Raw genomic sequence first — 14,076 nt, 5'->3', positions numbered from 1 at the left:
CCCTAACCCTAACCCCTAACCCTAACCCTAACCCTAACCCTAACCCTAACCCTAACCCTAACCCTAACCCTAACCCTAACCCTAACCCTAACCCTAACCCTAACCCTTGGCCGTCGCCGTGGCCGTGGCCGCTCTTAGCGGCTTCACTCTTACTATTCTCCTTCTACTCTTACTATTCCTCTTCCTCTCTCTCTTTGCTTATTATCCCAAACATTCTTTAACAACTCCCCTTATAACCAAAGCATATTTGTCTCTTGCCGCCTGTAAAACTCTCGCTCCTTCCCTAACTATCTATAGTAATCCTCCATCTTGCTTAATGCAAACCTCTGTCCGCTTAAGCCCTCGGCTACCTTTAATGCCTATTCCTCTACTATTGGCAGCAACACCACCCCTGTTACCTAGTTCTCTAAATCGCACTCCTCCCTTGCATCGCACTAGTCTAGTGGAAGCTTGCATTGGTGGAAACAAGCTAGATCGGGAAACACAACTTGCCTCTTTGCATCTTCTACCTTAATCCCTGCCACGTGCCTGCACCTTCCTGCCAACTAGTGGTCGGTCTGCCACTTGTTCCACCGCTCTTCGTAGCGATCAAGCTGATCCTTATCCTCCTCCGTGTATGCATCTTAAACTATGCATAGCACACAATCGTTCCCCTTCATCTCGGTCAGCCAACCCTATAACCACTCCTCTATCTGCCCCTCTTCCATTCGCTCTGCTATCCATTGGTTGCTGTCCATCTCGTCCCTCTTCTGCTTGCAATGGTCACAAAGCACTGATCCTTGTATGTCATTACACACCACCCCCTCCAACCCGTCCATAAACGCGCTAAGCACCGTTCGCCGACACCCCTTAGTGCTTAGAAACTCCCACATCGCTGCGCTTTCTGCTCCTACCTGTGCCTGTACTTTAGCGTCTGCCGACCTTGCCGCCTCCTATCCGCTAAGTACTACCTATAACTACACCACCTCTCCTGCTACTTGGCCGCCCTTCCCTGTCTCCTGCACAAAATCTACCAGCCTACACGGCCAGTTTACATGCACCACCCTTACAATCCCTAGTATATCAACACTCCTCCCTAGTCCGGTCGTTGTTACAATCCATCGTGTATACCGCAACCCTTCTATACCATTGCTCTTCTCTTTATCCGCCCTGTCGCCTAGCTCCCGACATCTTGCCTACATCTTTAGTACTTTCTCGCGCTCCCTTGGTGCTATTATGCCGTGGAGTGCCTTGCACCCTAACGCATCTGCCAGTGCATCTCTATACCTTCGCCAACGGCAATATACCACTCCCTTTTCTTCTGCCTTCATGCACGAATCCATCCCCTTTACTACCTTTACTACCCGTTCTAGAAACTCTGGCTCTGTCCTAGCCTTGGCGATTTCTACCGTATACTAGCAGTTTGCCTTTTCTGTCTAGTCACGCACTAAAGTTATGTTTTCAGCAAGCGCTACTTGCTAAAAGCATGTTTTCACTAGTAATAGCAGCATCGCTATAAGCCATACTACCGGCTTTCCAAACTAGTATACACTCACCACGCTTTAGAGTCGTGTCCAGTATCGAACATCCGTCATAATTGTGTAACACTTGTCTACAAACACCCGCTATAGCTGATTAGCCTTAACTAGCCTATCTGCATACAACGTAAACTCTATCCTACTTACTACGTCTGCGCTAACTACTACTAGTCAAGCCTATATTGCCCTTCTATCGCTTATCCTAGGCACAAACCGGACGCAGTCGATCCCTATCACTTAGGCACGCTGCACCAAGTCGTCCATTAACGCCACAAATGGCACTACCACCACGCTTATCCCTATGTCTGCAAACACCGCTGCTAGAAAGAAAAGTGTGCTCTTGCCTGCTTTTGTTAGCAGCACGCAGATTCCCGTCTTTCCTTGTCCAAGCCTAAGCACCATCTCTATGCTTATATGTTAGGTTTCGCTTTTCCACCAGGCCCCTAGCCTAAACAGCTTCTGCAACCCAGCCACCATCTCTTCTTGTTGTCTCTTTAACACTATGCCAGCATCGGCGGCTCTTTGCTGTCGCTTTCTCTGTGGTAGCTTTGGACGTTCTTGACTCTTGCTTGTTAAAGCCTGCTTGTCGTCCGCAAAATGCACGGTATTGCGTTTTCTTTTGTTGTTGCGGCTGCTGTCTGTTTTTTCTCCACTCTTGTAAAGCACATTGCCTTCCTCTGCGTTATCTTTGTGTAGCCTCTTGCTGTTTTCTGCATCTAGCGGGTTTTTTTCTTTTGCTAGCACTGTTTGCAAGTTGCCTGTTAGAGCCGCCTTTTGCTGCAGTGTTGCGTTGGCTGCATCTAGTAAGGTTTTTTCTTTGCTTGCAAGAGCTGCTTTTTGCTGCGGTGTTGCGTTGGCTGTATTCACTATCCAGTATTTCGTTAATGGGCCATTACTCTATGTTTAAAGCTGCACGAAAGAAAACCGTTGTTCGCTTCCTTGGTGATTTTTGCAGCCTAGTGACGGTCGATTTGTTTATGCAGTTTGCTAAAGAACCGGCATTGTGTACAAGAAAACCCTGTGTACACTGGCAGTCCATTAATCGCCTCCTCTCCATCCTTAGGAGTCGGTCCGCCAATAACTAGGTTTAGTCCTGTCAAACGTCGAAACTTGTGAATTAATTGCTTGAGCATTGTCCCTCTTATACGGTGTCGTTGAAAGTGTCGCTTTATCCCGTTACCGGGCGGAATTCCTATTCGACATTTTCGGCAGATCAATATTTGGTATTGTTGGTTAAGATAAATCCATTCGTTAACGTCTGTGTTGTCTGTACTTAAGTTGTTCATTTTTGTCTTTTTTATATATGGTTTCTTGTCTTGTCTTGTTTTTTTTTTCCGATTTTTACTGTTGTTGTTCTTGCTTTTCTTTCCTTTTCTTTACCGCTTTTCTTGCTTGTTTATGTATACGAGTACCGAGTAGGCCGGTTGTGCATCTATTTTTAGTAAGAAAAGCACAGACCACAATATTTTTAATGGGTTGCATAGCTGTTAACCAATCAAATTCTTATATTTAGTAAGAAAAGCACAGAGTGTATTCAGTGAGATTCTGTATTCAATAAGAAAAGCACAGACTGTATTTAGTAAGAAAATGACAGAGTGTATTTAGTAAAAAAAGCACCGACTGTATTCAGTAAGAAAAGCACAAAGTGTATTCAGTGAGAAAATCACAGGGTGTATTCAGTGAGAAAAGCACAGACTGTATTCAGTGAGATTCTGTATTCAGTGAGAAAAGCATAGACCACCATATTTTTAATGGGTCGCGCAGCTGCCGGCCAATCACATTCTTGTATTCAGTAAGAAAATCACAGGGTGTATTTAGTAAGAAAAGCACAGACTGTATTCAGTGAGAAAAGCACAGACTGTATTCAGTGAGAAAAGCACAGACTGTATTCAGTGAGATTCTGTATTCAGTGAGAAAAGCATATACACTGAGCATGCCAGACGGAAGACAGTTATGTCTCTTCGACGTTGTTTGCGCATTAAGCGGCAGGGCCGCACCCTTTCGGTGTTTGAATATTTATTCAATCCACGCAACATCCGACGAAAAGACCGGATTTTTTGATCTTTCCTCAAACTGAAGGAAAGATGAAATGCCTTGTGGAAAGATTAAAGTGCATTCCATCGCGCATGTCTCATTTTTACTGGCTTCAAGGCAGCTCGGTGCCCCCTTCCCATCCCATGGGGAGAGACTGCGCAGTGCCATGTCACGTGGCGATTACATCAGCACCTCCCAGTCAGTGCCTCCTTCCCATTGTGGATTTCCCCGAGGTCACCTGACTTGACCTCGGCCGCCGAAATTACTAGATAAGACGAAGCCCTGATCTGCGCGCATACTGCGCACAGTCTGGTCTTCAAGGAGTCAACCACCGAACGAAATACCATCACTAGATCTTCTGAAGGCCTTAGAGCTTACTACGATACGTGCAACTGGTCCGGACGAATATCCCACAAGGATTACCGTACGGGTCTTACACTGGTGATCACGCAGAACGTGCGTGACAGACTAGTGGTGCACGGAGTAGAAGCCACACCATCCCATGGGGAGAGACTCCGCGTGGCCATGTCACGTGAAAATTACATCAGCACCTCCCAGTCAGTGCCTCCTTCCCATCCCATGGGGAGAGACTGCGCAGTGCCATGTTACGTGCCGATTACATAATTAATTCATGCTCGGTGCCTCCTTCCCATCCTATAAGGAGAGAGTAGTGCATGCAGTCAGTGCCTCGCTGCCATCCCATAGGGAGAGAGCGTTAGTTTAGTGTAAAGCATGCAGTCAGGAACACACTGCTTACCTTTTATTTTATTTTATTTAAAAAGGAAATCAAAGCATTCAAAAGTCAGTGCCTCGCCGCTATCTAACTAAACGTTCTTGCAATCTGTAAAAACAACTCTATCGCCTCTGCCCTTGGCAGCGCTGCTAGCTTTGTAAACGCAACCTTTGGTGGAAACCCTCCTTGAATTAACGGCCAATCTCTGCCCTCCCCGCCGCCATACACCCAGCAAGGCTCGTCGTCTTCTTTGCAAAACCACGTTGTAGTCTTTTCCCCTCCCCACTTCTTCTCTGTCACCGCTTTCACATAGAATCCTAGGTTGGACAAGAACTCTTGTTTGAATATGCGCATTCCGTATAGCCCTGTCTTAATATGCTGCGCAGGCGTTAAGAACCCCCTATTCTCAAACAAGTAGGTCATGCAGAAGCTCCTCTTAAATGCAAGCCTTGATTCTGGGCTGTCCGTCCAGCTGCCGTCTATTGCCCGCTGTTGCCTTTCTGCAATCTCCTCTTTTGTTACGCCTTTTTTAGGCAGAAACAGGTTCCCTCCGTCGTGGGTAAAGAGGATGTTTGACTGGAACGTTTTGTGTCTGCCTGTCCATTCCGTCATAAAGGTTTCATAGGTCTTTGTATACTCTACCTCTGCATTTTTTGCTTCTCTAAGCAAGTACACGCAGGGCCACCATCGGATTCGCCGTCTTTTATTCGAGCCTTTTTGGTCTGCTTCCGTGTATAAGAAGCTGCTTGTTGTCGGCGACGGCAGCAGCCAATGCGTTAGCATAAACAGTCGTAGCAGCACCGTATAAAACGACGCAAATTGGCACGCCCCTCCAAGCTCGTTTATCATCGCCAAAATCCGCCGCACCATGCCGCGGTAAGGCAGATTGTCCCAGCCCCTTTTCTTAGCACTGCTGCCGTCATCCAAGACATTAAACAAAAGGTCGGCTCTCTCCCGCCCAGACCTCTCTCCACGCACTCCCTTCATTAAGGCCGGCCCAGATGGCATGTCGCCTGTATTCTCCTGGTCACAGAACAGGTCTGCCATGCCCGCCCAACAAAATGCTGGTGGGTTGTCGGCGGGGTGTTTAAGTCGCGCCTTTGCCGTTAGTTCTGGGCAGCGCTTGTCCGAGGTAAGCGTTGCTGCCCACAGGTCTAGGTTAAACCGCCGCAGCACTTGCGCAGCAAGCATGCCGTACTATAGTCGCCTTGTCGACGCCCGCGTAGTCTTGTCTTTCACAGCCTATACCACGTTTGTATACAGGTAGCGGGCTGTATCTAACGCTTGCAGTGTTTGGTCTAGCACGCTCCCTGCTACGCCGCCCCGCTTGTAGGTAGCCGCCCCGCGAAAAAGCCTTATGCGCCGCACCGTCGCCGCTACGTCTGCATTAAGAGTCAAAGTCGCCTAGTCTAGCTTCCCTGGTTGCCACCACGCAAAGCCATAGCGCTTAATAGACACCATTAGCCCTAGCCTGGCCGATTGCTTAATCTCCTCGTCTACCTCTTCTTCCACGTCTAAACCATCGTGCCCTATGCTGTCTGTGTTGCTGTCGCTGTTTGCGTCCTCTGCTGGCAGCGCGTCGAGACGGGAATGCATAACTGCCGATGTCTCGCTAGGGTTGAAGTTGCTGTCGTCCTTGCTGTTCTGCGCATAGTCCTTTAGCGGCTCTGCTTCGCTGTCGTCTAACAAGGCCTCGTCCACCGCAATCGCCCGGCTCTTCTTCTTGGCTGCCCGCACCCACACGTTGCCGAACAGCAGCTGCGCGCCAAAGACGGCGTTCGTGCTATAGCTGTATCGTAGCAGGCGAAGCATAATAAGCATTACAGCCGTCTCGTCAAAGCTGTACGTTTCTCCGGCACGCTGTCGCACTCGCTTAAAGGCTAGGCAGTGTCGGTTAATCTGCTTGTGCAAGAAGGCATAGATGTCATGCCCAGGCACCACCAGCCACGAGTACGCAACCTTGCCGCCCTCTTCTGTTGGTGGCGCTAGCACTACCCGCTGGCGCATTGTTCGGAATAGCGAGAGACTTATACGGTGCTCTTGCCGCACGCCGTAGGAGCGTGTTCGCAGATTCTCTACCGCCTCGCATGCCCTCTTCTTGCCCCGCTCGTACGCGGTGGTGGCCGTCTTAGCCGATTGCTTGTTTAAGACCCTGCTAGCGCCGCTAAGCGCTCCCATGCCCGTGAGGTACAAGCTATCGAATGCCAGCGTCTCTATGTTCTCGCCCTGTAGTGCGTAGATCTTTTGTGCGTCAAACGGTGCTTTAGAGGCGTTGTAGCACTGTGTATACACAAGCCCAAGACGCCTGTCGGCGCCGTTCGGCGCAGCCTCCAAAGTCAATGCCCCGGCGTCTCTCGTGCCGGCCCACAGGTAGGTACACGTTGTCGGAGGGCGCGAAGGTGCCGCCCCTGCTGCATAATCACCCGCTGTGCGGCCCCTCTCTACTAGGCGCTGTCGCTCTGCGGCGTCCATCTTCTGCCTCGCTCTATTCTGCCGGACGCTTTTACCCGACGGCGAGAGCGACTTAAGGAGCACGTTGTACCGCCTAGCAAACGATTGCAAGCAGCAGCTCCGATAGAGTAGCGTGTGTGGGCACTCGCCTTGCCATGTATCCTGCTTTGCCACGTCGACGAAGACGCGGGCTGGGTTAAGGGCAGCATCGTTGAATGTCTTCTCCTAGCAAGACTTGAATGTGTCTGCTACCTTGCTAAACGTAGTGTCTCGCTTAGCCGACAGGTCTTGGACACCACTGGCAGCAGCGGTCGATCGCATAAACATGCACTTAATATTCTTTGCAGCAAAGTAAAAACCAAAGTCGGCAAAGCCGTCAAGCGCCGCGTTGCAGGCTACACGACGTCGGAGCTCCCTTGCAAGCGCCGGTAGCATCCAAGACTGCAAGAACCTTGTTATTATCTGCCGCGGTGTGTAGTCGTTCTCCTCTGTGTCCTTGCAACCATGCAAAACACTTGGTATCTTCCGCTCCTCTACCTTAGCGTACGCGGCCATCCGCGCCAGCTTGTAGGATAACGGCCAGTGTTCTAGCATGTTGGCGTCGTACTTGTACGCTGCTTGGACCGATGGAAAGAACACCTGGTTAAACCACTGCTCTAGCTGTTCACGGCTTAGCATCGTCCTGGCTAGCGGGCGCCTTCCTGCCTGTGTGCCCTTCTTATATAGCCGTGGGAAGTATACGTATACCCGCATGTTATCCCAGCCTTCCAGGTCCGCAAACGCCATATGCGGCACGTGGTAGAGCGGCGCCTGCCTTGATAGCGGGGCCGTTGCCCCGTTACCGCGGCTTGGCACAGAGACTGTAAGGTGCACATTTTTTGTTATGTTGAAGTCGGGGTACCCTATAACAAAGGCCTTAAGGCTAACTCGGCAGAACGACAGGTCGTCTGCGAAGCCAGTGATACTATCAATGTCAAACGATGTTCTTGTCGTCTCGCCTTCCATACAGTCGTCGCGGCCGCTGTAGTGCGCTGCCATGCACAAGGATGGTGGTGGTTTTGACCTATGGCTGCTCTTGCCCTTAAACATACGCTGCATGCTGCCCTCTAGGTCTTCCTCGCATAGGCTGAATGGCGGTTGCGTGCATGACAGCACGTCTGGCGCATGGTTAGATCTACCAACGCCGCCGCTAAGCACGTTGGCAATGTCGGCAAGGCTGTAACATCTACTGTCTGCTGCGTTGCCTTTATGCCCTTCTGTATGCTCTTTGTCTGCTGCATCGTGATCGGTTTGTGGGCATGCAAGCGTGCCGCGGAACCAGGAGATAATCGCGTCCGCGACAATCTGTTGTGGTGTCCTCTCCTCGTCTTCTGTGGTAGTCTCTGCGTCTGCGCTGCCAGGCACGTCCTCGGTCGCAGAGTCCTCTGCCAGGCTTATGTTGGCTAGCCCGTCTTCCCATGCGGTCCCTCCATCTGTACCCGCTGTGCCAGGCAAAGTCCCTGCTATATCGTCAATGGCGTCGTCTTCCCATACGCCCTGCTCTGCGCCGGTGTCGTCTTCCCATACGCCCTGCTCTGCGCCGGTATCGTCTTCCCATGCATCTTTACTGTTTGTGTGTAAGCCGCTAGGCAGAGCCTCTGCCGTGTTAGTTATGGCAGAGGCGGGTGTCTGGTGTAGAGTTGCCGGCTGTTGGCTTGCGGCATGCGTGGCCTGTGCGTCTTTCTTTCGCATATAGTACCTCTGGCTATTCTTCCGCCCTGCAGCTTTTCGCTCCTCGCTAGTATTGTATATTGTCCTCGCTTTCCTTGCTCCGCCGCGTCCGGTATGCTTTTTTGTTGCGTTTGTTGCTGTCTCTGGTGTTGCTGACTGCTCCCTTCTCACATGTAGCTCGAGAAAGCTGCGCGTTAGGTGAAGGACTTCCCCGTCGTTCTCTTGTACTGGGGGCAAGCCGACGATTGGGCTGGATACGTTGACTGTCGGTAGCGATGGCGACTTGGAGGTGGCAACGCTTGCAGAGCGGGACGGTATGCGTACTTGTAGGCGTTGGCTTATAACGGATATAGCTCTTGCCCGCGACGGCGTAATAAGATTGGCTGCCTCGTTAGCGACCGCTGGCAACGTATTGTAGTCCTCCTCAATGCTTGGCAGCACGTCGTCTTTATCGGTGGATTCTGCGTCTTGTGGCGCCTAAATTAAGTTTTGTTAGCTTTTTGCTAATAATTAGCCCTGTCTTTGCACGTTTTGCTTACTTTTGCTACCTTGCCCTGTTCTTGTGCTTTAGTCGCCCTGCTTTTTCGCTTTCTAGCTGCTGCAGCCTCCTTTCGCTCCTCTTCTGTCTGGTACTTTTGCCACTCGCCTGCTTGCCTTCCTCTGTTGTTGCGCTTTAAAGCCGTCTGGCTTACAGGCTGGGATGACATTGTGCTAGCTGCTTAGTTATGCTCTTGTGTGTGACGGTTAATAGTGCTTCTTTGCTTGTTAAGTGTCCTTTTAGTTAGCAGACGATGAATAGGGAGAGACTGCCTAATCAGTCACGTGTATGATAAGATACGAAATACCGTAAATTTATGCTCGGTGCCCCTTTACATCCTACAAGGAGAGACTGCACGGCCTAGTCAGTGTCTGCCTTACATCCTATGGGCAGTTAAAGTGCAGGCTGCGTTAAGTGCAATAACGTGATCAACCCTTACTCAGTGTCTCCCTCCCATCCCATGGGGAGACTCTACGCATGCAGTGTCACGTGCAGCTAGCGTCACGTGCAGTATTAAATAAGCAACTTCTGCTCGGTGCCTCCTTCGCATCCCATGGGGAGGAGACTGCGCAGTGCCATGTCACGTGGCGATTACATAATTAATTCACGCTCGGTGCCTCCTTCCCATCCTATAGGGCGAGAAGGGCCGGTCGTAAGTCAGTGCCTCGCTCCCATCCCATGGGGAGCCAGCGCCTGCTTACAGGCCCACATTAAAATATTTTAGTAGCCAATTAAAGCAAAGCTTTCAAACGTGACATGGCCCACTAATAAATCCCACTTTAAAAATCGTATAGCCAATGAAAACAAATCTTTCAAACGTGACAGGCCCACCTGCACCTAATTAGCCAATCACAGCAACGCTTTGATCAATGAGAATTATTTTTAGGCCCACCTGCACCTAACCAGCCAATTAGAGCAACGCTTTGATCGATAAGATTTTTTTACGTTAACTAGCAACCGTTATTAATTTATAACAACGTAACAAAACTAGATATAAAAAAAAGCGTAGAGGTTTTAGAATCCTTGATTTTAGCTGCATTTTATGTATATATAAAATCCCCCTTTTTTTTCTCGAAAAGTAGCTAACCCTAGCTGACTTTTTACCGGAGATATAGCTAAATTAGTTTTATTCTTAAGGTTTTTATATATTCTTATTAGCCTTTTATTATTATTGTATTATTAATCTTTTTTAAATACGTTTCTAGTTAATTAGCTTATTATAATATTTTATACTATAAAACTTATCTTTATAATTAAAGTATTTAAACTAGCTAGGTTTTATTCTTATTTCTTTTAAGTTACTTTAAATTCTTTAGCTTTTACCTTTTTTATTACTGCTAAATAAAGGGTAAGTATAGCCTTTTATACGTTGCTAAGCAAGGTTAAACTAGGTTATTACTATTATTATTTTCTTAATAAAGCTAACTAAGAGTTAAATCTTTAAGTTAGCCTTTATCTTTAAAAAGAAATTTATTAAGGCTTTTTAAGTAAAGTTATTAAGTTAAAGATTTAGTTTCTTAAATTTCTTTATAGCTTAATTAAAGGCTACCTTTACGTTTAAATATTTATAAGCTAGTTTTACTTTAGCCTTAGTTTTATTAATTATTCTATAAATAGCTAAGTAGTTATAACCCCTTTTTTATATAGTAATGCTTTAGCCTTTATTAAGCATTCTTACTAGTATATTATTATATAGCTAAGTCTTATATTATTTATTTTAAATATAATATTAAAAAGAGTTAGCTTTTTTAAAAAGTTAGTAAAAGATTTTTTGCTTATTTTAGTAAGTTAAAATATTTTAAAGACTAAAGCTTTTATCTCTTTTAACTTAAACGTTTTAAAAAACTTAGTTAAAAATACTTCTTTTAATATATTGTATATTAATTTTATAGCTTTTATAACTTAGGTTATATACTATAACTAAGCAGCTTTTTATAGCTTATTTATAAAAAGAGCTTTTTAAATTAAATTATAGTTTGCCTTTTAAGTATAACTAGCTAGTATAGCTTAAGCCTTACGGATTTTAATATAGTCTTTAACTTTACTTATTTTGTTAAAGGTAAGATTAAAAGTTATGTTAACTTTACTTAGTTTTAATAATAAAAAGGGTAGTATAAAGGATTAGTTAAGTTTTTATTAGTTTTTATACTTTTACTAGTTTTTATTCTTTTTTTTTAAGTATTCCTCTTTTCTTAGTTATAACGTATTTAAAAAAGCTAAGTAAATTTTTTTATTAAGGTTTAAAATGTTAAAGAAAATATAAAAAGAAAGGTTTAAGTTAAAGTAGACTAAAGAAAGTCATACTAAAGTTTAAAAGCCTTTTTTATTAAAGCTAAAGTTAAAAGTACTAATATAGCTTAACAGCTTTATACTATTTAACAAGGTTACTTTTTAAAAAAATATAAAGGTTAAATTTTTTTTATATAAAAAAGCCTTTAGTCTTAGTTTTAAGTTAGCTTTTTAAGGTTTTCTTATTTTTATTTTATTATTTTATTATTTAATAAAAAGAAAAGAAAAGAAAAAGGGAAAAAAGGATAAGTTTAAGTTTTACTCTTTTTTAATAAAACTTAAGTAAAACTTTATCTTTAAATCTTAAAAAGATTATACTTTCCTTTTAATTAGTCTTTTTTTAAAGAAGTATTAGTTAATATAAAGATAGCTATCTTTAACTTAGTCCTTATTTTAAGGCGTAAGTAGTACTTTTTAGTTTCATTTAAATCCGTTTAGTTAGTAAAAGTTAATTCGTTATTATACTTTTACTTATCCCCTTTAATTAAGTAAAAGGTTATAAAAAAGCGTATTATATAAAGTTAAGAATCCGTCTATCCGTTTATAAATTAAAGTCTAGTTTTATATCTAAGATAGTAGATTAAGTAAGGTTGGGCAGGGTATTAGCTTGCTCTTATAGTAGAAGGTTAAGGGTGCTAGGCGGGTGCTTTAGTTACCGCTAAATCTGGTCTCCTCTTCTTTTCTTAGGCCTGCCGCTTTTAGTTTGTTATTCTTAAGGCTAGCTTATTTGTCTTATCGACCTCCGTAACAGGAGGTATGGTGATATCCGGATGTATCTATAAAAAGGTCTCGTGCAGGGGTGGGTTTAATAAGGTTGTATTTCGCTAGCTTTTCTAACAATAATTATCGCCACTAGGGAGGAGTAATATCTTGCTCCCTGTGCCCCGCCTCCTAGGTTACGTGCGCCACCCCTGCTCATCACTCCTTACGGAGGTCCGTAGGCCACTCGGATACAAACAGCACGGAAATGTGCTGTTTACCGTCCCCGAACACTACCGGAGGTAGGAGTTTAGAGGACCCTATTAATCAAGTAGGGTAAAGGGCTTGCTCCACACAATTTAGGATCTTACAGTGCGAGTGCGAGTATGATTGTACGTGTACTCGTACGAGTATCGTACGAGAGCTTTGGGTATTAGTGTGGCAACGTTGTTCTGCTGCTACCTTGGGACAGAGTCCAAGAAAAAAGAAAAGAAAAATAAAGAAAAATAAAGAAAACTTACCCGCCTAGCAGCTGCTACTGTCAAACTTGTAACTGGCAGTAAGCCTCTTAGCTTAGCCCGTGCAATGTTTACCCGTGCCACGTTTAATTTGCTTTAAAGACGCGAATTGCACGCGACTTTACATTAAGTATTATTTTCCCAACCGTGCGTACTGCGGGGTGGCGTTTGATAGGTTGGTTGTATTTCCTTTCTTTTTATATATTGCTGTGGTGAGATAGACGAATCCTTCGATGTAGAGGAGCAGCATAATTCGTCACTTTAAGGCGTTTGGGTGTAGACTTAAGCAGCAGGTTAAATGATAAGGATATATATGTAGATCTTAGCAGTATGTGTTCCGAGAAATATTACTCCGTACGTGCAGAGCTATCCCTGAACATCAGCCCGCCCCCCCCGACGCAACGTCTTTGCGAGAAACCCCAGTCGTCCGCAGAACAAGGTCTCCGATCGTCGCTGGCGTCGCCGCTATAACAAGGCATATTTATCAGCCGGCAAATTGCTTATAGTCTGTAAGTCTGTACTTTGTACCCACCTGTTAGAACGAAAAACATGCGGGCAGGCTGATCGGTTCTGTTGTCCCAGCCGTGAATGGTGCCGCGCTGGACACATGTATCTCCAGCCCTGAGCGTGACTTCGACTCCGTCGTCCAAGCAGCTGTTCACAGACCATTAGTGCTATGCTGCAGTCAGACTTGCCGGGGAACCGTACCAGACAAGCTCGCCCTTAACAAGGATTCCAAAGTCCAAGGATTCCGTGCGATGAAACATCTGCCAGAAGAATCAGCACGGCCACTGACGCATCAGCGGATCCAGACCTACCGTTTTCTTGTTGGGCTTGAAGTCGACGGTGCGCAGAACTATGCCCTCCTGATTCACGAGGTCTGTAGTCCGCTGCAGGATAGGATCATCCCAGACGTCGTTGGACACGGGAAATTTGTGTGTTTCGTACAGGACACCAAGATTAACGTCGTTCGTAGGCGTGGGCATCACCGGAACAGGGCCATCAGCTACGACAATGGCCCTGCCATTTTTGTCATGGCCGGTGACGACACGGCGAGGGTGTGGGAATAGAGACATTGGTGGCAAACGTTGGAAGTAGAAGCTGGAGAATTTGGGACGATGAGAGTAAATGAGCAACGGTCCAGATTTAACCAGCCGCCAAGAGCAGGAATACGTTTATCTAATCCTTATCAGCCCACACGGCTGGCCGGTTTACCCGTTAGCATTTATTCGCCGTGTGGGACCGGCTGAAGCAGGCTGTTCCGTGTCTTGAAGCTTCTTTTCATGTTATATGACGTAGGGTACAGAGCAACGGCTGGTCGTTTGCTAATAAGTGTGTTTTCCCTTGTCAGCTGTTGAAATGTCTGTAGGCCGTTACAGGATCCTAGTAAGAGGGTCCCGTGCAGACTCTTGCGCGCTCGCTCCCTTACGCTCACAGACTTTTGCCTCCTTTACGCAGCCTTCGCCTCCCAGTGCAAACTCTACACAGTTTCGCTACCTTATCCTTTAGAATATAAATTAAAGAGAAGCCTTAAGAATCTATTCTAGCGAGAGAGATTTTCCTCTTCTTTAGTTTAATGCAAATATC

General features: G+C 45.9%; 2 protein-coding genes across 2 annotated transcripts; both read right to left on the bottom strand.

The window, feature by feature from the left end:
- Positions 1-5,688: 5,688 nt before the first annotated feature.
- On the bottom strand, positions 5,689-9,152 carry CMQ_1832 (uncharacterized protein; the record flags this gene model as incomplete). The annotated part of the gene is made up of 3 exons (XM_014313689.1): positions 5,689-6,829; positions 6,971-8,922; positions 8,985-9,152. The coding sequence occupies 3 exons, from the start codon at positions 9,150-9,152 to the stop codon at positions 5,689-5,691; spliced, it is 3,261 nt and encodes a 1,086-aa protein (XP_014169164.1).
- Positions 9,153-12,868: 3,716 nt separating this feature from the next.
- CMQ_1829 (cupin domain containing protein) lies at positions 12,869-13,565 on the bottom strand (the record flags this gene model as incomplete). Its single annotated transcript, XM_014313686.1, has 4 exons — positions 12,869-12,954; positions 13,022-13,143; positions 13,198-13,256; positions 13,308-13,565. 4 exons carry the CDS (start codon positions 13,563-13,565, stop codon positions 12,869-12,871), a joined length of 525 nt encoding a protein of 174 aa, XP_014169161.1.
- Positions 13,566-14,076: the final 511 nt, after the last annotated feature.

This window comes from Grosmannia clavigera, assembly GCF_000143105.1.
Source record: "Grosmannia clavigera kw1407 unplaced genomic scaffold GCSC_180, whole genome shotgun sequence".
Lineage (NCBI taxonomy): Eukaryota > Fungi > Ascomycota > Sordariomycetes > Ophiostomatales > Ophiostomataceae > Leptographium > Leptographium clavigerum.
Note: the sequence above shows the minus strand (reverse complement) of the source record. Positions and strands in the feature narration are given on the sequence as shown.